This window comes from Hyperolius riggenbachi, chromosome 6 (genome assembly GCF_040937935.1).
Source record: "Hyperolius riggenbachi isolate aHypRig1 chromosome 6, aHypRig1.pri, whole genome shotgun sequence".
Lineage (NCBI taxonomy): Eukaryota > Metazoa > Chordata > Amphibia > Anura > Hyperoliidae > Hyperolius > Hyperolius riggenbachi.
In genome coordinates, this window is record NC_090651.1 from 54,960,342 (window position 1) to 54,986,508 (window position 26,167).

At 44.3% G+C, this 26,167-nt stretch overlaps 1 protein-coding gene across 5 annotated transcripts in view; it reads right to left on the reverse strand.

The window, feature by feature from the left end:
* Positions 1 to 203: 203 nt before the first annotated feature.
* DNAJC6 (DnaJ heat shock protein family (Hsp40) member C6) overlaps positions 204 to 26,167 on the reverse strand; it is a 119,609-nt gene continuing 93,645 nt past the window's right edge. For 4 of the 5 annotated variants that reach the window (XM_068239300.1, XM_068239299.1, XM_068239303.1 and 1 more), the window contains 7 exons: positions 19,533 to 19,694; positions 17,400 to 17,465; positions 15,575 to 15,697; positions 13,200 to 13,451; positions 8,558 to 8,706; positions 4,643 to 4,819; positions 204 to 531 (listed from right to left, as the gene is read on the reverse strand). In XM_068239300.1, coding sequence (XP_068095401.1) covers positions 430 to 531; positions 4,643 to 4,819; positions 8,558 to 8,706; positions 13,200 to 13,451; positions 15,575 to 15,697; positions 17,400 to 17,465; positions 19,533 to 19,694 — 1,031 coding nt within the window. In that variant the 3' untranslated portion in view covers positions 204 to 429. The remainder of the gene's footprint in view (positions 532 to 4,642; positions 4,820 to 8,557; positions 8,707 to 13,199; positions 13,452 to 15,574; positions 15,698 to 17,399; positions 17,466 to 19,532; positions 19,695 to 26,167) is intronic. The other variant, XM_068239301.1, reaches the window with a different exon arrangement.

Below are 26,167 nucleotides of genomic sequence, written 5' to 3' on the forward strand. Positions count from 1 at the left end.
GTAAGGCGAAAAATACGGTAGGCTAAAACAAACCATTACAGGCACAACAATGGGGTTCAAGAACAGGGGACGTGTTCTATAACATTCCTAGTACGCTTAGCTTACTCTTTAAAAGTTAGTTGTTTTAACTCCAGAGGAATTTTTACATTTGAACTTATGTATAAATAAATAAATATATAAATAGGTAAAACATCAGGAAGGAATAAGGAGATGACAATATTTACTGCTACAAGAAGAGTGCAAATTGGTCATTCTGAAAGGGGGGAATTTTAGCAAAGTCACGCCTTCCCCAAACTGATGAAACAGAATGAAGACTGTTCTCCGATGGCTGAAAGAAAAATAAAAATAAAAAAAACCAAAGATATCTTCACGGTCTTGGATGGATCTTTTACTAGACGGAAGCTACGGGCAGGTTCTGCAAATCGATGGTTAGTATAATGGTTTCTGTCCTTGGTTGTCAAATTCTGACCAGGCATCGTTTAGCTCCATGAAAATCATCTTTGCATATTGCTCATATGGCTGTCCGGTGGCCTGAAATGAGAAGAAACCTTATAGCCACTGTACAAAACACAGGCTACAGACAGAAAAGCACCCTTAGGCCTGGAACCCACTGCAAAACGCTATCGCTAATCGCAAGCGCTAGCATTTTGCATGAGCAGTTTGTCAGCGGTTTCATGAGCATTTTAGGAAGTGATTTTACAAAGTGTATCAATTTGCCAGCGATTGTGTAGCGATTAGCGATTAGCATTTTAAAGTCTGATTGGTCCTTTCAATAAATTTTAATTTTGTTACAGTGTGTGGTAAGGTTAAAACGCTAGCAAAATCGCTCCATGCAGGTTTTAATGAGCGATTAAGCCAGCGTTTATATACTTTACATTGAAGCGCTAATGCTCCCAAAATGCTGCATATCCTGCGTTTGCGATTTGAGGAATCGCAAACGCTCCAGTGGAAGTTGCCCCATCCATTAACATTAGCTGAGCGTTTTTGCAAAATCGCTCCAGAAATGCTCACAAAACCGCTCTTGTGGGTTCCAGCCCTTATAACCTCTGTGCACCATTATATCTACTGTGCAAGACATAGACTAGACAGACAGAGAAGCACCCTTTTATCCACTGTGCACAATTTTATCGACTGTGCAAAACATAGACTAGACAGACAGAGAAGAACGCTTATATGCTCTGTGCAAGACATAGACTAGACAGACAGAGAAGAACCCATATATCCACTGTGCAAGACATAGACTAGACAGACAGAGAAGAACCCATATATCCACTGTGCAAGACATAGACTAGACAGACAGAGAAGAACACTTATATGCTCTGTGCAAGACATAGACTAGACAGACAGAGAAGAACACTTATATGCTCTGTGCAAGACATAGACTAGACAGACAGAGAAGAACCCTTATATCCTCACATAATTTGGCTTGGTTTATATTCAGGCCAGTTTGTATTTAAGCATATGCCATACAAGCTTTCCTTGAACTTTGGGCCTGAAGCCTGCAATACAACTTGCAGTTTTCTCCAATAGGAACATTAGCTTTTTGTACTTTGAGGAAGCATATAAACCCTCATCAAGTTTGTATTGCCATCCCTTCATTTCCTGTTTCTGGCTTCATTTCCTGTTTCTGGGATCACCAGGTCTCACAATTAAGGGAACCAAGTGCCACTTTTTTTTCTGCAGTGTGCCCTGGTCTCTAATAGCTACAGGAGCTGCCATATTCCCCCCTCCTCTTCTAGCTGCCCATTATGTATCCAGGGGAAGGTGTGAAGATAGCATCTGTGACTTCTCTTTGAAGCATAGTCTCCTATCTCTCCACCCCACCTCCACTAATGAAAGCTTTCATTTGCTTTCTGCTAATGTGTGCAATAAAATAATTACATCAGTCCTTATCTGCCTGAAATTCCTGCAGTTGGGCAGGCCTCGGAACTAGAGTAAAGGGGCCCATACACTCAGCCGATTTTCTGGCCGACCGATCGATCCCGATCAATCGATCGATGGCCGATTTCGATGGATTTCCATCGAACTGGCAGGGTAGAAAATCTAGGTCGATCTGATGAGATTGCTTATCATTTTGCATTGGCCTTAATGGAAATCTGATGGCAAAAAAATGCCATCAGATCGAATTTCAATAGATTTCAAACTGAAATCTATTGGAATTCTATCTTGGTAAAAAATGTTCTAAAAACACATCAGATAGATCATCAGATGCATTTCTTATCTATCTGCTGCCAATCTGACGAGTGTATGGGCACCTTAAAAGTCTCTGCTAAACTTCTAAATGTAAAAAGAAGAGGTAAAATTTAAGTTTTTTTTTTTTAATAAGCCACATTGTTACACAGGGCATGCATTTTTAATGTGCTATTGAGATACCTTGTGTGCTAAAAATTGCGCTTAGTTTACTTTAACACTGCAGAGGTCCACGCAGTTTCTCAGACCCAAGAGATGAAAAAAAATCTTCCTGAATTGCGACAAAAACACCCAAAAAAGGTTTTAACCACAATTCCCCATTATCCATAACAAAAGCAATTTTTCCTGGCATTGAGTTAGCAGCAGCTGCTCGCTCTAGTCATCTTAGATGAGACGACGGAGGTCTCCTCATAACATTACAGTGGTGTGTAACAGGTATGAAAGAGAACTGTAATCAACAGCTCTGAATTATTCATCTGCATGGCTGGTCTGGCAGCTGATGAAGTTCTCCCTTTATCTAATTCACAAAGCTCTCCAGTTCCAGGGAAATTACTAATACTACAAGGGGCAACAAGGCTGATAATTTGCTTGGTAAAGGTGACTATACACTGGCCGATGGCCGCCCGTTGTGGCCAAAAAATAGATAGATCAAAGAGAGACCTATGCCTGACCCACATTGCAAATAGATTTTTAATAGATTTAATTTTGAAAGCACAGATCAACAGGTGTAAGGGTATGGCCATACACTGATCAATATGGCCAACAGATCCCTCTCCGATAATTACATGATCAGAGAGGGGTCTGTCTGCTCAAATTGCTCCACACACTAGGACATCAAAGGTGAAAAGGCGCCCAGTGGGAATAAAACTAAGTTAAAAGTAATATGAAATCGAAAAGAATAAGAGGTGGCTTACTTCTCAGACAAAACAAACAGTTTATGAAAAAAAAAAGAATCTATTAATTTTGCACTGGCAACATGTTTCAAGGGTACATGCCCAATTCATTAGGCCAATAAAAGTGCCGCAAAATTTCAGCCTTTGAACTAGGAGCTCTGAGAGGCAAGCCACCTCTTATTCTTTTTCGATTTTATATTGCTTTTCACTTTCTTAAAGTTTCAAGCAATAATAAAGTTTATACGTTTTATTCCCACGGAGTGCCTCTTTACCTTTGATGTGCTAAGCTACTCCCCCGCCTCTTCTTAGAAAGGGGAAGTCATAGTCCACAGTGGTATTACCACTATAGGTACTGTTTCTTTTTTTTCTATAGAGTGCGACCACCCTACGTCCAGCTACTCCTGGAGGTGCTCGAGTGGAGACGGGCTTGTGTTCTCCACCTGCTCTGTGTGATTGGCTGCCCCCCATGCAACCCACCTTTGTGAGTATATATCCTATCAGGATTTTCTTCTATAAATTAAGTGACATATTGAGCATTGGGCTCCCTTTCTCCCTCTGTTTCCACTTGGCACTCCACACACTGCACACAGATTTTCAATCAATTTCAGCATGACATCTTTCAAAATTGTGTTGTTCCCCCCCACCCCCCATCTGTGCCGATATGCCATGCGCTGCTGATGCATGCATTTCCTGATAGTGCATCGCACTGCTGCACAGTGTATATGATCTGAACTGCAGAAGTGCTGTCTATGCACTTCTGCCGTTCTTGTGTGTCACACACCATATGCGCTGCCGAAATCCGCACACGTAAAGCAGGAATGAGACCTAAAGCGGAATACACATCAAATTAATTAAATGTTGTCCGTTGCCGATCGAGACCCAATCGCTCACTCGACTGGAGTGTTCTGCTCTATGCAATGGGCTCGGGGATCAGGCCATCTGGGCGCATGGTGCTGGGCCACATAGCGCCAGATGCCAGCCCGGGGAATAAGAATTAACGCTGTCATTCTGCTCTCCCTGCTCCCAGCTGACCTTGTGGCCGAAGCATAGAGTGGCATGGAAGGTAGAGTGGCACGGGAGTGATGTCACGCGGCAGGCAGGATAAGTGGTGAAGACAATGCTCTCTGCCGTCGCTCGGAAGGAGTGATGCATCAGGATGGATCCCTGGCTAAGCAGGGTCAGGGGCGGCTGTACACACGCTCGGTTATCGGCAGAGCCAGTCCTTATTGGCCGCCTCGGACGAGTTTCACCTAGTGTGTATATGGCAACTAGGGATGGTCAATGAGATGCAAATAATTTCCAGTTGATGCATGATTATGCAAATTTTGTTTGCAAATTTATGCATCTTGAAACTGGATCAATCGAATTTTACCTCAGCAGGATTTGATTGATTCATGTTCAAGCTGCATAAATTTGTATACAAAATCTGCATAACGCTGCATCAACTTGAAATGATTTGCACCTCATTGACCATCCCTAACAGCAACTATACAAAAAGTTGGTTAAACAGTTTACGTAACTTTAGGATCATGTAGGCTTTGTTACATCATTTGACTTACTTTGTCCGGGTGTACCACCAGTACAGCTTTGCGATACACTTTCTTCACTTGTTCTGGTGTGACCAAGTCTGCCATGCCAACTGGCTTCCATTTTGTCTCCCCCTCCCAGAGTACCGTGTGCATTGTAGAGAGCAGGGCTCGGATGTTCCGCTCTTTTCCTTCAATCCAGTCCAAAATCTACAAAGAAAATAAAAAACACCCAGATTAAAATTCCAGGCTCCATTTCCACTTCCTGTATGTTGATTCTCAGCATTGATGTCTCAATGCTATATATACAGTACTATATTGGGGAAAAAGTGCCCCAACTGGGTATTTACCTCAGGAGAGGGAAGTCCCTGGATAATCCAGAGACTACCCCCTCCACCTGCGCAAAGCCCGTTAATGGATTGTCCATACCTCCCAACTTTTTGAGATGAGAAACCGGGACACTTAAGCCACACCCCTGACACACCCCTAGTCAATCATAATAATATAATATAAATATTATATATATATATATATATATATATATATATATATATATATATATATATATATATATATATATATATATATATATATATATATGAAAATCTGCAATTATATATAAAAAAATGGTGGGGAGAAGGGTGAGGGTGCCCATGGGTGTGGAGGTGAAAAAAGGGATCGAGGCGCCAGCCGGCGGCTGTGGTGTGTGGGATGCGGGTCTGGGATAAGATTGTCCCTCCCTCCCTCCGAATGTGCCCCCCAGTGTCCCCCTGTATGGAGAGATAAGAGCGCAGCGGGCAGTCTTACCATTCCTCCTCGCGTACCGGGCATCTCTGGCTCTTCTCCGCTTCCTGTGACATCACAAGAAGTAGATGGAAGCAAGAGATGTCCGGTACGAGGAGGAATGGTAAGACTGCCCGCTCCGCTGCGCTCTTATCTCTCATTTTAAGCAATACCAGTTTCTTGGCAGCCCTGCTGATCTATTTAGAAAGACAAAAAGAAAGAACAATCGAGAGCCCCCAATAGTGTATTATTGTCAATATAAGGTAATCTTCAATTTGTACAGCAGATATACTCACAAGTCTGGGTTGCCGACCTCAGGCAACCATTCCAATCGCATATGGGGATATTAAGCCTGTCCCCACTCAGGCTAAGAAGTCGCTCTCCGTAGAAAAAAAATAAGGGTGTACACACCCATCCACCAGGTGGATAATGATATTTGTAGTAGTTACAGAGGCGCCAACAGAATAAAAATTAGTAGTCTATTAAAACCAAATAAAAAATTGGGGGACCGGGGTGGATCAGTCTCCCCAATATATATGACACAATCACCATATATGGTATCCAGAAATATATATATTTATAATCAGTACTCCACATAAAATTATGCAACACATTTCGCGGGTCCCAAGCTCGCTTCCTCAGGAAAATACAAGAGCAGGAGTAACTCCGAGGTTGTGCAGATAGGCGCTGCACTTATCTGCACAACCTCGGAGTTACTCCTGCTCTTGTATTTGCCTGAGGAATCAGGCTTGGATCACGCGAAACGCATTGCATAATTTTATGTGGCGTACTGATTATAAATACATGTTTTTTTGGATACCATATATGGTGATTGTGTCATATATATTGGGGAAACTGATCCACACCGGTCCCCCAATTTTTTATTTGGTTTTAATAGACTATTAATTTTTATTCTGTTGGCGCCTCTGTAACTACTACAAACTGCTGATCTATTTGGCTGCAGTAGTGTCTGAATAGCACCAGAAACAAGCATGCAGCTAATCTTGTCAGATGTGCCAATAATGTCAGAAACACCTGATCTGCTGCATGCTTGTTCAGGGTCTACGGCTAAAAATATTAGAGGCAGAGGATCAGTAGGATAGCCAGTTAACTTGTATTGCTTAAAAGAAAATAAGTATGGCAACCTCCCTCTCACTTCAGTTGTCCTTTAACCTCCTTGCCGGTTATCCAGAGCTGAGCTCGGGGTAACCCACCGCGGAGGATTGCTCTGGCCCTGCTGGGCCGATTTACATCATTTTTTTTAAATTCACGCAGCAAGCACTTTGCTTGCTGCGTGTTACCTGCGATCGCCGCCGCTCGCCGCCGATTCGCCGCGTTAAAGGGCCCCCCCGCCGAGACCCCATGCGCAGCCTGGCCAATCAGTGCCAGGCAGCGCTGAAGGGTGGATCAGGACTTCCGCTGACGTCACGACGTCGATGACGTCATCACGATCGTCGCCGTGGCAATGGGGGAAGCCCTAAAGGATATACCGTTCAGAACGGGATTTCCTTATGGGCGAGTGCGCCGGCGGCGATCAGAGGGGTGGGTGGGACGCCGCAGGGAGGGGGGCATCATGTAGCTAGCACTAGGCTAGCTACATGATAAAAAAAAAATGCAAAAAAACGTTCCCACGGCCGCAGGAATCAGAACGGCAAGGAGGTTAAGTTACCCACTAATGATAAAATCTTGACTATTTATTCTTACAACTTCTATTTAATATGAGGGACTACCTATTGAAAGTACGGTATATATTCAAATATATTTACTCAGTCTTCTCTTCTACTACATAGATTTGGTAAAATTGTACAATCAAGATTGTATCATTAGTGGGCACCTTTAAGCTAAGTACCCACATGAAGACTGAACCACTGAAAACAGCCGATAAACGAAGTTTCCATGTCCTTAACACCAAATCTTTAGGATGTGAACAATAGCAACAGACTGCAAGTTGATTGCGAATGATGGTAGCGATAATCAAAGAAGGATGCAGGGGAAGTTGTGTACACTTTAGCGGAAAGATCGTTTAAAGATCTGTACACATGGGGATGCTCAACGAATTGATAAATTTTATCTCTCTTGCAAAATGTACGGGCATCATCGTGCATTGGCCATCTGTAACCGTTGTTTACGTTTTTTCTTAAAAGATAGTTACACGATGTCAGTTGGAGCGATCATTCTTGCCGTGGGTATGGCGAAACTTCTTAGGCTGTTTGTGGATTCGCCACCAAGGCTAATATACTTTCAGTTACAGTATTTTAACATTTAATACAGAGTTCATGGTATGTATATAGAGCACAGAGAGTATATGTAGAGTACATAGAGGTATATATACAGTATATAGTACTGTACAGTATAAGCTAGGCCTGTTTTTAGTCTGAATAAAACAGAAAGCACAGTTATCGAGCATCAGCCAAGTTCCAGTAAAGGCTCATACTCACACCTGACTTAAAGTGAATGTTTACCATTTAAAAAATAAAAAAAGTCGGATACTCACCTAAGGAGAGGGAATGCTCGGTCCTAATGAGCCTTCCCTCTCCTCTCCCGGTGCCCGGTCCCGCGCAGGATCCCCCGTAGCAGTATTTGACCAGTTCGGTCAAATACTGCCACTTCCGCATGCCGAAAGGAGCTTTCGGGAGCACTCGGGCTCCCGAAGACGGGCCGCTCCATACTACGCATGCGCGAGCGCCCTCTATGACGCACTCGCGCGTGCGTAGTATAGAGTGGCCCGTCTTCGGAAGCCCGAGTGCTCCCGAAGACCTCCGAAGTCCCTGCGGCGCCGGACGCGAACGGAGGAGCCAGCGCAGCACCGAGGGCACCGGGAGAGGAGAGGGAAGGCTCATAAGACCGAGCCTTCCCTCTCCTTAGGTGAGTATCTGACTTTTTTATTTTTAATGTGGTACCCATTGGCTTTAAGTTGTCTGAGGAAGCCGATAATGACCGATTCAGGCGATAATCAGGCTTGTGTACACTGGCTCGCGACCCCCAACCTTCAAATGATCCGCCCTGCAGATCAACTCACCCAGCGACAGCCGATCCCATTGTTCATGCCTCACCTCCGCCAAATGTGTGACATCACGCGTCTCCGTCTCCTCTCCTCCACACGCATCTGTGCAGCCCAGCAATGTAGGCACCTCAACGCTCCAATCTACATTCTTTAAATCTCACCTTTAGTTTCTCGGGGTCCATCTCTTTTGACATCTCTTCTTTCCTCATTTCAGCAATAGTTCTGGGTCCCTTCCTTTCCTTATGAGCGTTAAACCCCTGACTGGAGAGCAAGTCTTCAAAGTTGTCAGATGTAGGCTTCTGTTTTGGTTCTGCAACAACCCAACACTTTATTATTATTATAATTTATATACAAGCCTTACTCCATAGAGCCAAATTAATCCATGCCATGCACTGATGAGGATCAAAAAATCCAAAACAGTCTCTATGCATGTTGGATTATTATGGTTCTGTACAAATTAACAAGATGACACATCATTGCATTCCAGCGGTTTTGGAGGTGTGTTTAGCTTCTAAGGGCAACAATGGTTAATTTGCATATAATCAGCAGTGATGCATTGGGAGACATCTCAAGCTCACTCCAACCTGAATTATTGCAAATTCTTTCTGTTCTAAGAAAGCAAACTTTTGTTTTCCATAGCATTTTAGCAAGGGGGCTTTTAGGACCATTGTAGCCCCTCACACACTCCAATGAGTTCTGGTTCACCATGAGCTTGCTGGTTAGTCTGTACCTCTCAGTGTTACAAGCCCTACTCCATAGAGCCAAATTAATCCATGCCATGCACTGATGAGGATCAAACAACCCGAAACAGTCGGTATGCAAATTGGATTATTATGGCTCTGTACAAATTAACAAGCTGACACATAATTGCATTCCAGCGGTTCTGGAGGTGTATTTAGCTTCTAAGGGCAACAATGGTTAATTTGCATATCTTCAGCAGTGATGCCCTGGGAGACATCTCAAGCTCACTCCAACCTGAATTATCGCAAATTCTTTCTGTTCTAAGAAAGCAAACTTTTGTTTTGTTTTCTTTTCCTTAAGAGCGTTAAACCCCTGGAGAGCAAGTCTTCACAGTTGTCAGACGTAGGCTTCTGTTTTGTTTCTGCAACAACCCAACACTTTATTATTATAATTTATATAACACTCGAACAGAGCCGGATTAAGGCTAAATGGGGCCCTAAGCAAAGTAACTGATTTGGGCCCCCATCATGTCGTAATACAGTAGAATCAGAAGATGCAGCTGCACAGCAACATGCCGCACACACCGGGGCAGCCGAGCTACTGGTTGCTATGGGCAACAGCTCGCTTTCCTCTGTGGGTGCACAATGCAGGGAATAGCAGCGGCAAAATTCAGAGTGAGAGATGAATGGCTGGGACATTTGCACTCAAGGGCTGGGGCACCCCTCTGAAGAGGGCGCCAGGTATCACAGCAGCAGCACTTTCCCCCTGCATCTCCAGCCTGGCAATAGCAGAAAGCTCTGGACACCGCCAAACCGGAAGCCGTTCCCCAGACAGAATTACATAACCACCCCCACCACCGAACAACCGATTTCCTCCCAAATTAGACAGCTAACATGCAGCCTCCATCCCAGTGAATACGATAGTCCAGAAGAGAAGGCAGCCGCAGCGGGGGAGAATGACAGCACCAGGTGACTCACATTCACCTATTGCGATCCAAGCAATAAAGGTCCCGTCATCCGGAGCCCATTTGTCTCCTCTAGAGTGCTGCCGCTCTGTTACTACTACTATTACTACTTCCTGTCTGATCTGAGAATCAGGAAGTTCAGAGCGAGCGGCTGCACTGTACAAAAGATAGATGGGTTTCAGATGACGGGATCTCTATCGCTTGGATCATGAATAGGTGAGTGAGCGTTTGCCATCTGCTGCTATCATTCTTGCTGCAGCTGTGGTTCTCTGTGGGAGGGGAGGGAGGAGTGGGCGGCGGCAGAGCGCACAGTAGCAGGAGGGGGACCTAGGAGGAGAGCCTGGCTCTGAAGACAATCAGCAGCGCGCGGCATCATTTGACAAGACAAGACAAATAACATTTATATCGTGCTTTTCTCCTGGCGGACTCAAAGCGCCAGAGCTGCAGCCACTAGGACGCGCCCTATAGGCAGTAGCAGTGTTAGAGAGACTTGCCTAAGGTCTCCTACTGAATAGGTGCTGGCTTACTGAACAGGCAGAGCCAAGATTCGAACCCTGGTCTCCTGTGTCAGAGGCAGAGCCCTTAAAGGGACTCTGAGCAGTGCCTGTGGGTTTGCCTTTAAGCATACCCACAACTAATTAATTACATCCTCACACCTACCAGCATGATGTTTGTAATTATATCCCCCTGGGTTCCTTATATTTCATTGCATTGTGCTGAATCGAGCTGCCGACTTTGGAGAAAAGTCGTCCTGTGTAATACAATGTAACTATGGGAAGATGCATATCATTTTGAAGCTCTCTTTCTCCTCTTTCCAATGATAGATAAACTGCCACCCTACGCCTTTTAGTTTTCGCTATTTTCGCAATCGAAATAGCCGTGGCTGCGATTTTGATCGCAAAAATATTGAAAACTAAAAGGCATAGGGTGACCATTTATATATCATTGGAAAGAGGAGAAAGAGAGCTTTAAAATGATATGCATCTTTCCATAGTTACTGCACTGCTGGTTTATGTGCTGATGGGGCCCCTTTGACTCTGAATGGGGCCCCAAGCGACTGCTTTTGTTGCCTGGTTGGTAATCCGGCCCTGCACTCGAAAGATGAGCAGCTCTGTGCTTAGCATGTGTTAGGGTGTATTTGCGCGTGCAGTACAGAGCCACTCATCTTAGAAATACTCGAAGCCTTCACAAGGACTCTCTAAGGCGTATTCAACAGTTGGTTGAATAACTTTTACGAGGGACAACGCAGTGGTGGACTGAGGGCATAGTGAGAGAACCGAGAAGGCTCTATGGCAGGGGTCCCCAAACTTTTTCGGTCAAGGGCCGGGTCAACAAATTTCAGACTGCTGAGGGGCTGGAACATACATAAAATGATGTTAAAAAAATATTACATTAAAGCCAATGGGAACTGCTGTAAAAATAAAAAAACAGATACTTTCCTAAGGAGAGGGAAAGCTCTGGGTCCAAATGAGCCTTCCCTCTCCTCTCCCGGAGGAGCCCTGGCTCCCCCATTTCAATCCCCCACCACGGGGGACTTCGGGAGCCGTCCTCCCAAAGACAGGTGGCTTCATACTGCGCATGCGCGAGTGTGCGAGAGAGGGCACTCGCGCATGCGCAGTGTGGAGCTGCCCCTCTTCAAGAGCACTCGGGTTCCCAAAGACTTTCCGAAGTCCCCTTCTTCTGGCGGAAGGAGCAGTATTTGACCAAATTAGTCAAATACTGCTCCCGGGGACAGCGCAGCACCAAGGGCACCAGGAGAGGAGAGGGAGGGCTCATTAGGACCCAGAGCCCTCCCTCTTCTTAAGTATCTGGATTTTTTTTTTTAACAGAACGGTTCCCATTCACTTTAAATCTAGGTATTGATTCCCCCCCAATCATGCCCAGAGGAGAACCCCCAGCAGCAGCCATTCAGTCATGCTGCGCCTGAAGAACGTCTTTGTGCACCAGACAGTGAAGCATACCCAGGTGATAACCTGCCCTCCAGTTGGACAGCACTGTCACCTGATGCAGAATTGGAAGCCAGCAAATTACTGCTCGCTGGCTTCCACAGTATGTGGATGGGTGGTGCTAGCACTGCTATTCTATATGTGGGCCACCAATATTTAAAGGTGCAGTGGGCCACATCTATACGTTATACATTTTGTGTTTGGAGGCCAGTGAAAAAGCATCAGGGGCTGCATTCGGCGGGGCGGGCCCTTAGTTTGAAGACCACTGCTCTATGGGATCCAGAGGCTTCCTTCTCCATAAGAGAGAAGTATCTTATTTTTCCAGGTTCACTTCAGTACTGCTTTAAACAGATCGGACAAGTAAAGGATTAACATCAGTCTTACAGGATGCATCTGGGAATTCTAAAAAAGAAATAAATTAGATTTACTTAGGACCTGTTTCCACTACACGCAGTGCCATGTGGCTACATAGATCGCACCGTGGCCGAAACTGAAACCAATGCACAGCAATGGAACGGTTTCCGTTGCCTGGTGGTTATGCGGAGTGCACGGTCGCATCTGCGAATGGGAGCGGAAGTGATGCGTAGCCGAGTCGCAACCCTTCGGATCCCATTCACCAGTGGAAAGGGGTCCTGCCTGGGGCTTCCTCCAGCCCATGGAAGCCTATGTGTCCCTTGCCGCAGCTCCGCTCCAAGCTGGTCTCCCCTCTGTAGCAGCTGCTGACCCAGCCAGGTTGGCAGCCTCTGCACATGTGTGTAGCTGGTGGTTGCTATGGAGATGACCCGGCGAGACCGGGCTTGGATCGGAGCTGCGGAGAAGCCCCTGGGCTTCCAGAGGCCGGAGGGAGCCCTAGGTTAGGGAATCTAATATTTTAAAAAATTTCCTAATGTATCCTTTAAGGCTCGTAGATACGCTTGACTAAAGTCAGCTGAAACGGCCGATAATGTCCAGTTCGGCAGATTATTAAGCTTGTGTACATCAGCCCCTGATCTCCCAGCAAACTGCCCGGTAGATCTACTCATCCGACTGGCGGCCAACTTCTTTGAAAATGCAGTTCCCTCCGCCTGCCACATAACATCATGCACAGGCAGCTCTGTCATCCCTCTGCTTCCCCGCATAGCAACAGAATGCGTTGTCAGCTACACAGCAGACACGGGACAGCAAGGAATGTAACAGAGAAGCAGTATCCTCATGCGCTCTGCATGGACTCACCAGGAGCAGCAGCCTGCTTTCCTTTGTCATTGTGTGCCCCGCCCGTCGCGGCAAAGCTGACATTGTAGTTTGGTCTGTTTTGGGGTGAGGAGTGAGGAGCATTCTGTGGTGGCTTGGAATGACCCTGCCAGTTGTATCCTGAATTAGGCTGCCAGCCATGCTGTGGAGACGGCTTCTGTGGTGACCCTACTGGTGGAAATGTGCCTCCGCAACCCGTGGGCGTTGTGGGCTTGCTTGCAAAGGATGCGCCACCTGCAAAGATAGAAAATGTACTACGATTAAAAAAACAACAGTAGCTTACTCTAGTGCCAATACGTCTGGCAATTTTCTCACAACAGCCCAGCAACCAGGCCATCCAAGTGTCCATATTAAAGTGTAAGTGCAGCTACAAACAAGTAACCCAAAATGTATTTAACGGTTTTCTTTTCTCAGGCTGAACTGCATCCTCAGCTCATTTCAGGAGCATTAAAACTTTCCTCACTATATTAAATTAAACCCCAGCTTTTTCTAATGCAGGGTTCCCTACATGAAAACAGGAAATTTGAATGCTGGAGGTGCCATAAAAGTTTGGGCACCCTATAGGCACCCATGTTAATATCAGTTGTAAATGTAGGCTACGGAGGCTTGGCATTTTGTAGTCTCAGTTAGTATAGTGGGCGGCCCCAACACCCATTATTTTAAATTTCTGTTTATTGCAGAAACAGTAGAGCTAAAGGTTACTGCACCTCTGAGTTAGCACTCCCTGGCTGCTGTGGGCATTTTGCACATGTGCAGTAGCAATTTTTCTTAGAACACTCCCGGCCGCAGGAGCACGTTATAGGAGGCGTGCGGCACAGGGCCGTACATCCAATATTGATAGGGTGACACAGAGGTAACTGAGCAGTGCAGGATGGCAGGGAGGGACCAAGGAAACTTTAAGCTAATGGGAATCATACAAAAAAAAATTATAAATAAACCAGATACTTACCTTAGGAGAGGGAAGGTCCTATAGAACCTTACCGTTCCTCTCTCATGATCCCCTTCCATTAAGTGCTGCCTCCCCCATTTGAGTCCTCCGCCGTGGCAGGCTTTGGAAGACGGGCGGCTCTGTAAGTGCAGTGAGCGAGAGAGGGCGCTCAAGCGTGTGCAGTATGGAGCCGCCCGTCGTCAGGAGCACTCAGGCTCCCGCAGACTTCCAAAGCCTCGGCGGCAGATAGAGCAGTATTTGACTATTTGGTTGAATACCGCTACGGGGGATCCAGCGCTGGAGCAGGGGGACCGAGAGAGGAGCGGGAAGACTCTATAGGACAAAGGGCCTTCCCTCTCCTTAGGTAAGTATCTGGTTGTTGGTTTTTTTTTTGTGTTCCCATTCACATTTAGGGGACTGGAAGAAGCCCAGGTAAGTAACTAGGCAATTTTTATTTCAATTAAAGTCTACTTTAAAGACAGGGTACCACAGCACCAAGGTTAATATACTTTCAGTTTCTGTATTTTAACATTTAATACAGAGTTCATAATATGTATACTGAGTGGGGTATAGTACTGTGTAAGCTAGGCCTATTTTTAACATGGAGTCTCGAGCAAACAGAAAACACACTTACTTGGCATCAGCCAATCCTCATCGGTGCAGGATAACCAAGCCTCTACTGTATTAACAAGGGTGCCTATAAGGCGTCCAAACTTCCTACGCACCTTATATTTATTGTATATAGCGGCAAGGTTGGCGCACATATTACTGGTTTTGATGTGAGGGTTTGGTTAGGGTTAAGCATGGGTGGGGGTCGGTTTTAAGGGATTGGGGGGTTTGGTTAGGAGTTGGTGGATGGGGAACAGTTCAGATTAGACATTAGATTAGACATTAGTGGGAGGTCAGTTAAAGTTAGGCATCGGTGGGGACCCGTGTAAGAATAGGGATAGATTCAGGGGTAGTAAAATATCGATAATAATATTTGCCGATAGTTTACTGTCGGAATTACCACTGCTGAATAGTAGAATATTGGTAACTTTACTGATATTCTTCTACCAGCAGATATTTCCGGGACTTAAATTTCTTTTGCCACGTAGCCACACTAAGGGGAACATCAGCTCCAATACCCCTTAAATTTATTAATATATCTTAGGTACATTCAGTAATTGTGCGTAAATGCTTTTCAAAGATTCCTCATAGCTTTTAATTACGTAGCTATGAGTACTTGTTCAGGTGTTTTTAGGTAATTTTTCCTATTTTTTCAAAAACTTTCTATAATGGATTAACTAAGACAAATTAAAGAACCTCCAGGGACATGCATACCATGTGTTGAAAACATAATTTCTAGACTACTTGTAGGTGGAGATGGCTTAAAGAAAAGACTTTGGATCTCAGAAACATTTTCCCCATTTTTTACACCCACACCTACCTCCTAGGTTTCCAATGTCAGCAAATGGATCGAGGCTCTGTGGCTTGGACTGGTGCAATGGAGTGCCATGTGGGGATCCAGTAGGAGTAGTGGCACCTGATCTACTTCCTAATCCTAAACCACCTGTGGAGAGACACAGCATTTATAAAAATGACCAGCAGCGTACTTAAAGGACCTCTGTCGTGAAAATCTTAAAATGTAAAATATACGTAAACTTATACAATTAAGAAGTACATTTCTTCAAGAGTATAATGAGCCATAAATTACTTCTCTCCTATGTTGCTGTCACTTACAGTAGGTAGTATAAATCTGACAGAACCAACAGGTTTTGGACTAGCCCATCTCCTCATGGGGGGGAGGGGGGTTTCACAGGGATGTCTTTATTTTCATAATGCACTTAGTGAATGGCAGTTGCTCTGTCCAACTGCCAAAAAAGTGTATGGTGAGCAGGGAGGCTGGCCAGCATTTTTGTATAAATCTTTTTCAGGGAGTGTCTTTATAAATAATAAAGGCCATGCTGAGAATCCCCTATAGAGAGATTGACTAGCCCAAAACCTGACAGTAATGTCAGATTTCTACTACTTACTGTAAATGCCAGCAGTAATTTATGGCTCATTTTACTAAGGAAGAAACATACTTCTTATATGCATGTGTTTTAAATTCTAAGATTTTTGTGACAGTTCCTCTTTAAAATATTATGTATTTATAATTGAAATAGAAGTAGACTTATTACCAACAGATTAGGACATCTGCCATTGCGGACCTGGTTCTACAATAACTACTAATTGCCTAGTTAGCATGCTTATCCCCTGGCTTCAGTCACATTCCTGGGACAAGCATGAAGCCAATATAGACACGGAGTGGAACTCAGAACAGTCAGAACACCTGATCTGTATACTCATTCTAGGTGTCACATATGCAGAGGATCAGTACACATTACATGGGGGACACCGGCCGGGGGTCTGTCGGGAAAATCAAACACCGCCCCGTATCCAACAAAGAACTTCCAAGCATCTTAAGATCCATCCAGCATGCCGGATTGATAGTTTCCATTGATTTTGCCTGGAAATCGATTGAAACGAACGTCGGACAGCCATGTGGCTTCACTGATCTCTCCCAGGTTTGATCACTATGATCAAATCTGTGGGATATCAATACTGCAAAACGAGTAATCTATGGGCACCTTAAAGCAGCCCTCTTGCACAGGACAGAAGGAAAACAAAGAAATCCACCCTGTATGTATTTAGAGAGTTTAGCCTGTCTAATTCCCCATCATCTTCAAGTAACCACAAGTTTAATTTGATGACTCAGTTGTGTCAGCTGGCTGCCTCGGTAGAGAAGCTAATCTGTAAACAGAGGATGTTATTTCTGCTTCTATAAAAGCAGGAAGTAGACACACTGCAGATTCATATTTAGGATTTGTATCAGCTGTAACAAATGTTTTTCTTTAAAGGTTATTATGCTGTCGCTTATCTTTTAGCACAAAGGAAGTTCTGAGTTCAGGACTGCTAAGCAAGAATGCGTCTCTTGTTTTACGAACACTGGGCTGCATCAAGGGCAGAAAGCAAAGAGACGTTCTTGTCAGTCTTCTGCATTTCTCCTGTCTCTGCTTCCAGCAGCTGGCAGTGAGGACAGGAAGTCCAATCATGCATGGAGAATTTCTCGTTCTCTCTGCCAGTGTTATTGTGCACCACGATTCGCTCCTGTGTCTCTCTGCGCTTTGGCAGGAATGTGACAACATACAAGCCCTGCATGAAACCCTTCAGTGACTAATTACATGAGCAGCTGAATGAACAGAGACAAGTAAAATAGCTTTGAGTTTTACCTTGAGCGGGAGCACCCCAGTCCCACGCAGAAGACACATCCGGCTGGATAGATACAGATGGAGGAGCTGGAGAGACAAGATAATGAGGTTATTAACAGTTATTGGTCTATTTATAACAGGGGTGCCCATTAGGTAGATCGTGATCTACCAGTAGATCCCAAAGGACTCCTGGATAGACCCCACACCGCCCACCTGAGAGATATACACATTGTACTCTGTCCCTCTGACCTGGATGAGCATAGTGAGATATCCTGTCCTGACATTTTGCACATTAGTGTAGAGGATTATGATAAGCACAGATGAGGATCCATACATTCTAGAAGCATCATGTGCTACTACTGCTGGTTACAATCTTCCAGACACTGAGCGTGATAGGTCAAGCACTGCTCTGTTTGGCTTATTGAGGGGGATTCTATGGCATGCATTTTATTGACTGGCAGCTTGTGGTAATCGGTATATCATTTTCAATCTGTAATTTTCAAAGTAGCTTGCAAGCTGAAAAAGTGTGGGTACCTCTTTACAGTAGTTTATAGCAATAGATTTAAGCTTAAAGAAAAGATAAAATATGACAAATGGCAAATAAATACACTGCCTGTCCTTCTCATCCAAAAAAAAGGTCACCATCTGAATTTAAGGAAGCAAATACGAAGGCAAGAACCTCCCTCTGGATAATTACTGCGTAGATGATTGAGGTCAGCTGACTACCAGAATATACTGAATGACCAGGGTATTCCATCAATAAATGTCTTCCCTGATGGCATGGGCATAATCAGAGATGACAACGCCAGGATTCATAGAGCTCAGATTGTGAAAGAGTTGCATGAGACGTCATTTATTTTCACACATGGATTGACCACCACAGAGTCCAGACCTTAACCCCGTTGAGAATCTGTGGGATGTGCTAAAGAAGAATTTGTGCAGTGGTTTGACTTTTGAATAAAATGTTGCAAAACTGCAGAAGCTTATCGAAACTATGCCACACAAAATGCCATATTCAGAGCTGAAGGCCAACAAAAATTACAAAAATTAGAGTGGTTGACTTTTTTTTTTCCTTTTTGACAGGCAGTGTATTTGTCACCTGCTGGTTTAGTTAGCTAGGTCTTCAAATCAGAAAGTGTCTTGTTTTCAGGTTGCAATAAAGTAGTCTCTGCTATATCGAAGTGCCTGTATACAACCCAACCCCTGCATAGTCAGTGTCCATAACAGTGATAATCACGGTGTCCCTGCATTTTTCAGAACTTCACAAAATTACGCCCGGTTCAATTTCGTATCACAATGCTGCCAGTAGAAAAGGGCTCTAGCTCTTTGCAGCCAGCACTGCAGCTTCAATTCTGCTATGGAATACAGTATGTAACCTATCCCAGTGTGTTTATAAAAGCTCCACGCACATCTACCTTGTCTGCAATAAGAAACCATTTATCACTGCTATTTTGTTATAAGTGAGTAATTACAACCAAGCTATCCAGGACAAAGAAAATAAAATGATGCAAAAATGGTTTATGTGCACAAAACTTGGTACATTACAGGTTATATTTTCTACACAATATGCATTTCAAATTCAAGCTTGAACTAGATTTTTAATAAAGCTAAAAAGACACAGTGGGCTATCTTTAAAAGTACCTAAAATTAGTCCACAAATGCAAAAAGTTGTACACGTCCCAGGAATACCAAAGTATCCAACAAACCGCCATTTTGCTGGAATTTTAGTGCCAATACTTTTTGTGGACCAATTTCAAATGCATTTTAAAGGACAACTGAAGCGAGAGGGATATGGAGGCTGCCATATTTATTTCCCTTTAAGCAATACAAGTAGCCTGGCTGTCCTGCTGATCCTCTGTCTCTAATACTTTTAGCCATAGACCCTGAACAAGCATATGCAGATCAGGTGTTTATGAACATTATTGTCAGAACTGACAAGATTAGCTGCATGCTTGTTTCTGGTGCTATTCAGACACTACTGCAGCCAAATAGATCAGCAGGGCTGCCGGGCAACTGGTATTGTTTAAAAGTAAATAAATCTGGCAGCCTCCATTTTCTTCTCACTACAGTTGCCCTTTAAGTGAGCCCAAATGTGTCATCTCTCTGGTTAGTAGCGTAAGCCCTCCTTGGGTCACTGCATATCCTGCCTGTTACCCATATTAAATGGATCCACGTGGACCGTTGGGCTAGGGGAAGGACTTCTCGTGGCTTGCAGAAATGGGTCCCCTGCGGTCGTGTTTGAAGCACTGAGGAAGGAGCCGAGTAAATCCTGAGCTGCCTGTTTCGGACTCGATCCAAATGGATCAAACGTAGAAGCTGCAAAAAGTACAGAAAAGTCTGTTAAAAAAGCGTGGCCCCTGGTTCCCCAGAGATCTTTCCATTAACCTGAATACAGCTGGGTAGAACAGGAGGTTTGGATAAATCTACCACTGGGGCATCTGGCAAAAGTGAGATCTCCTCGCCCTTTTATGGGAATTTCCCCTATCTTCCTATTGTGTCTCCCTGCCAGGAAGGTAAAGGGAATCTGAAGTGAAAATAAACCGATGATATAATGATTTGTATGTGTAGTACAGCTAAGAAATAAAACATTAGCAGCACAGATATGAGTCTCATATTGTTTCCAGTACAGGAAGAGTTAAGAAACTCCAGTTGTGTTATCTATGCAAAAGAGCTTATCTGAGCTCCACGACTTTCAAAGTTGCAGAGAGCTCAGTCTTCTGAAGCTTATAATCTCAAGTGTCTGTCACTGTATTTTGTTTTTCTGCAGAGTTAAGTTCAAAAGTTCATCAGCCTGCTCTGTGAAATAATTTAGAATGCTGAGTATAGTGTGTAAATTGCAAATATTAGAGAAAAAAAACAACTATATAACCAAAAATAAAAATATGAGACTATTTTCTTTGCTTAATTATCCATACTACACATACAATTCATTATATCATAATTTATTTGTTTGCTTAAATCTCTCCAGGGGAGATCAGGACAGCAGTAAAAACCTGAGAAGTTCTAATTCTTCAGACTATTAAAAAACTCCAATGATGCTCCACTGTAATCATGAGTAATGTACCCTGAACCCACTTCCGAAGCTTTTCTGCACTCTACCTCATAAGACCATGTCTTTGTAACTGTGAAAGACAGCACTGAGAGTCATTTGCCTTCTTAAAACAGAAGGTATTTACAATAATTCAGCTTTAAGGGCAGGGCCGGATTTCCTTAAAGGCCGCAAAGGCCCACACCTTTGGCGGCTGCAGCTTGAGGCTGGTTGTGGTTGTGAAATAGGGGTTGCTTCATATGAAAGAGGAGACTGCAAATGGGGAGCAACAAAATAAAAGGGGAAGCTGATGTTCATGAGAGCTGAACATGAAAGAAAGGGGATGCAGTTCATGGATGTTAACTACTAGCTGACCGCTCCACGTCGATTGGCGTGAGCGGCTTTCAATGGGGCTTGCAGGAGATCGCTTGCGCCGCTGCGTGTGCATCTCTGCTTTCAGTCTCCCAGTGGCGAACGCTGCTCAAAGACTGTTAGATGGCAAAACCGTGTAATTAGGCAGTACAGCACTGCGATCTAAGGCAGCGCTGTACTGGGGACAGCCGTGTGACACGGCTGTCCCCCTGGGACACATGAGAGCGATTGGCTCTCATAGGCTGAAGCCTATGACAGCAGATCATCGTCATTGGCTGGATGGGGGGAGGGAGGGAGTTAGGGAAAATAAATAAATAGCAGAATTTATTAAAAAAACAAAAAAACACAAATATTTATAAAAAAATAAACAAACACTGAGAGAGTGATCAGACCCCACCAACAGAGAGCTCTGTTGGTGGGGAGAAAAGGAAGGGGGGGGGGGGAATCACTTGTGTGCTGAGTTGTGTGGCCTTGCAGTGAGGCCTTAAAGCTGCAGTGGCCTATTTACAGAAAAACAGCCTGGTCTTTAGGGGGTTTAAAACTGCGGTCCTCAAGTGGTTAAACATGGAACAGGGGGCAACACGTGCAATAAGTGGGGCGTGGCTCCACATGTAAGGGGACCCCAACATACTGGGACTAGGAGCGTATAAAGTATAAATCCGGCCTTGTTTAAGTAAGCAACTGTGGTTTCCCATGATGCATCACTCCTGAATATGCAAATTATCTTTTTATGCCCCTGAAGCCAGGCTTACATCCAGAATCACTGGTGCATACCTTTTGTTTTAAAGCAGGAGGATTAGCCATACTAGGCCAGGGGGGGAAACACATATATAAGTAGATAAATACTTGATCTACTTACAGTGGGTTGCAAAAGTATTCGGCCCCCTTGAAGTTTTTCACATTTTGTCATATTACTGCCACAACCATGAATCAATTTTATTGGAATTCAACATGAAAGACCAACACAAAGTGGTGTACACATGAGAAGTTGAACGAAAATCATACATGATTCCAAACATTTTTTACAAATAAATAACTGCAAAGTGTTGTGCGCATTATTATTCGCCCCCCCTTTGATCTGAGTGCAGTCAGTTGCCTATAGACATTGCCTGAGGAGTGCTAATGACTAAATAGAGTGCACCTGTGTGTAATCTAATGTCAGTACAAATACAGCTGATCTGTGACGGCCTCAGAGGTTGTCTAAGAGAATATTGGGAGCAACAACACCGTGAAGTCCAAAGAACACACAAGACAGGTCCAAGACAGGTCAGGGATCAAGTTATTGAGAAATTTAAAGCAGGCTTAGGCTACAAAAAGATTTCCAAAGCATTAAACATCACACGAAACACTGTTCAAGTGATCATTCAAAAATGGAAGGAGTATGGCACAACTGTAAACCTACCAAGACAAAGCCGTCCACCTAAACTCACAGGCCGAACAAGGAGAGCGCTGATCAGAAATGCAGTCAAGAGGCCCATGGTGACTCTGGACGAGCTGCAGAGATCTACAGCTCATGTGGGAGACTCTGTCCATAGGACAACTATTAGTCATGTACTGTACAAAGTTGGCCTTTATTGAAGAGTGGCAAAAAGAAAGGCATTGTTAACAGAAAGCATAAGAAGTCTCGTTTGCAGTTTGCCACAAGCCATGTGGGGGACACAGCAACCATGTGGAAGAAGGTGCTCTGGTCTGATGAGACCAAAATGGAACTTTTTGGCCAAAATGCAAAACGCTATGTGTGGCAGAAAACTAACACTGCACATCACTCTGAACACACCATCCCCACTGTCAAATATGGTGGTGGCAGCATCATGCTTGGGGGGTGCATCTCTTCAGCAGGGACAGGGAAGCTGGTCAGAGTTGATGGGAAGATGGATGGAGCCAAATACAGGGCAAACTTGGAAAAAAACCTCTTGGAGACTGCAAAAGACTTGAGACTGGGGCGGAGGTTCACCTTCCAGCAGGACAATGACCCTAAACATAAAGCCAGGGCAACAATGGAATGGTTTAAAACAAAACATATCCATGTGTTAGAATGGCCCAGTCAAAGTCCAGATCTAAATCCAATCAGGGCCGGCCCTAGACTTTTTGCCGCCTGCGGCAAATTTAGGAGAGAGCTGCTGCTGCTGCCGCCCCCCCTCGTCCATGGGTGCGGGGGGGCCGGGCGCCGAGCCGGAGGGGTAGCGGGCAGGTCGGGGGTATTGGGCCTAGCGTTGGGGATGGGTCCCCCGATCTGCGCTCCCCTCCAGCCTGTAATTAGGAAGCTGCTGCCAGATTGTAAGAGGCACGGGCGGGGAGGACTCACCTTATCCGCGTTCCATCGTGCGCTCCACTGACGTCACTTTCTGCATCGCCGTCCACTTACAATACAGTGGGCGGTGATGCAGGAAGTGACGTCAGTGGAGCGCTCGCTGGAACACGGAAAAGGTGAGTCCTCCCCGCCCGTGCCTCTTACGATCTGGCAGCGGCTTCCTAATTACAGGCTGGAGGGGAGCGCAGATCGGGGGACCCAGGCGAGGGAGGGGGGGGTCCGACCCCCCTTCCCACCGCTAGGCCCAATACCCCCGACCTGCCCGCTACCCCTCCGGCTCGGCAGCCGCCCCCCCCCCCCCACCCCCCCCGGGCGGGTGCCGCCCTTAGAAGTTTGCCGCCTGAGGCAAAGGTTTCACCCCGCCTCATGAGCGGGCCGGCCCTGAATCCAATCGAGAAGCTGTGGCAAGATCTGAAAACTGCTGTTCACAAACGCTGTCCATCTAATCTGACTGAGCTGGAGCTGTTTTGCAAAGAAGAATGGGCAAGGATTTCATTCTCTAGATGTGCAAAGCTGGTAGAGACATACCCTAAAAGACTGGCATCTGTAATTGCAGCAAAAGGTGGTTCTACAAAGTATTGACTCCGGCGGCCGAATAATTATGCACACCCCACTTTGCAGTTATTTATCTGTAAAAAATTTTTTGGAATGTATGATTTTCGATCCACTTCTCACATGTACACCACTTTGTATTGGTCTTTCATGTGGAATGCCAATAAAATTGATGCATGTTTGTGGCAGTAATGTGACAAAATGTGGAAAACTTCAAGGGGGCCGAATACATTTGCAACCCACTGTATGTAATTGTACTGATCTGAATCTCTAGCCTGAAACCGCTGTAAGGTATTACCAGGCAACAGCAGTTTAGGAGAAAATGCAAGAAAGCAAAAATAAATAGAGTGTGGTGTTTAGTTGGAGAGGTGGTTTATCTACTAAGGGCATTGCTGAAAATAACTAGATACTAAAACTGTTAGGCCGGGTGCACACTTGGCAGTGTGAGAAACATAGCATTTTGATTTATATGAGTTTGTGCGTTTTTACGTGCGTTTTTGTTTTTTTACCGCACATGCGTTTTTCGTGTTTTAATCCGTTTGCATATACAAAACATTTTGTATGCCTTTTTTTAATGCGTTTTATGCAAATCACTAGGAAATCAACAGGAAGTGGAAATACATCATCAAACTTGTTTTTTTTAAGAAAAACGCATATAAAAATGCATGCAAAACGCATACAAAGCGCACTAAAAACGCAACACCTCTGCATCACCATTGACTTTCATTATGTGTGCTTTTGATGCGTTTTTGAAAAATATGCAACAAAACCCATGTTTAAAAAAAAAAAAACACACATTGCAGAACGAACGTATATGTGTTTTTTCATACGGCCCATTGACTTGCATTATGTGCGTTTTCCGCACTGCTAGCGTTTTTGCCTAGTGTGTTCCCTGCCTCAAATGGCAAAGATGCTTTTAGAGCTATGTAAAACTAACTGAATACTTAGTAAAATATCAGGAGAGAACATCTGCAGCCAGGTCTAGGCTCAGATAAGGCATGGACAACCTTTGTGGGACCCTCACAGCCTCACAGAAAACTGAAGTTTAATTTCATGTGACATTAAAATTACATAAAAGTAGAGACAATGGCCTCAATTCACTAAGATCATGCTGGAGATAATTAGGCAAGAGAAAACTTGCCACCGCACAGTGAGAGAGTTATCTTATCTCTTCATTCCTTAAGTTACCGCCTCTGTAGTTAAGGTGCCTATAGATTACTTGATTTACAGTATTGATATCCCACAGATTTGATCATAGTGATCAAACCTGGGAGAGATCAGTGCCGCCACATGGCTGCCCGACAGTCGTTTCAATCGATTTCCAGGCAAAATCAATGGAAACGATCAATCCGGCATGCTGGATGGATCTTAAGATGCTTGGAAGTTCTTTGTTGGGTACGGGGAGGTGTTTGATTTTCCCGACACCATTTTCTTCTGACAATAATCCCTTCCATTTCTGACAATATTTTGTCAGATCTGAAATATATCAGTTGCTGTCAGTAAAATATCAGTTGCTGTCAGTTATAGCTGAGAGGAAAACTGATGTACCAGGTAATGTCCATGTTTCCCTATGGCTCAAGTGGGCGATGTTACAGTTTAACGGTGTGCTGACCAGAAAGCGGTTATGGGTAATGGCCATTTTCAAAATGGAGGACGGAAAATTCCCTTGATCACAGTGAACAAATAGGTTGCGGGACAGGAGAAAGACACTGAGGAGTAGGCTACATGGAAGGTAAGTATGACTTGTGTATGCTTATTTTGACTTTTAATTTTCAGTTCAGGTTTTCTTTAAGTTACCTCTTCTGTAGTTAATTTACCTCCTCTGTAGTTATTTTCACATGCAGTTAATTAACAGCCTGTCTTTAACTGTGGAGTTATTTTAAGGATCGAAGATTTAACTTAAAGACAGAAGAGTTAAAGAGGAACTGAAGAAAAAGGTATATGGAGGCTGCCATGTTTATTTCCTTTTAAGCAATACCAGTTGCCTGGCAGCTCTGTTGATCCTCTGCCTCTAATACTATTAGCCATAGCCCCTGATCAAGCATGCAGCAGATCAGGTGTTTCAGACTTTAAAGTCAGATCTGACAAGACTAGCTGCATGCTTGTTTCTGGTATTATTCAGATACTACTGCAGATAAATAGACCACCAGGGCTGCCAGGCAACTGGTATTGAATAAAAGGAAATAAATATGGCAGCCTCCATATACCTCTTACTTCAGTTCCCATTTAACTTTAGGTTTGCCTGAGGTAAAATGTTTCCTGAATATGACATACCTCATCACCATGGTGACCACTCTAGAAACATTATTAAAGACAGGAGATAAGCTTATTGAATTGAGGCCATTAAGTAGTTGAACTTAAAGTGGTCTAACACCCAGCATTTCAACTTTGCTTTAAAAGATTGCTTACAGCTTATAAACTATTATGCCAGATTTTTTTTTTTAGCAGAAATTCACTGAATGGATTAAACATGACATTTTAGTGCTGCATTTAGCTAGAAATGCTCCTCGTGCTTGCTTGTTTAGT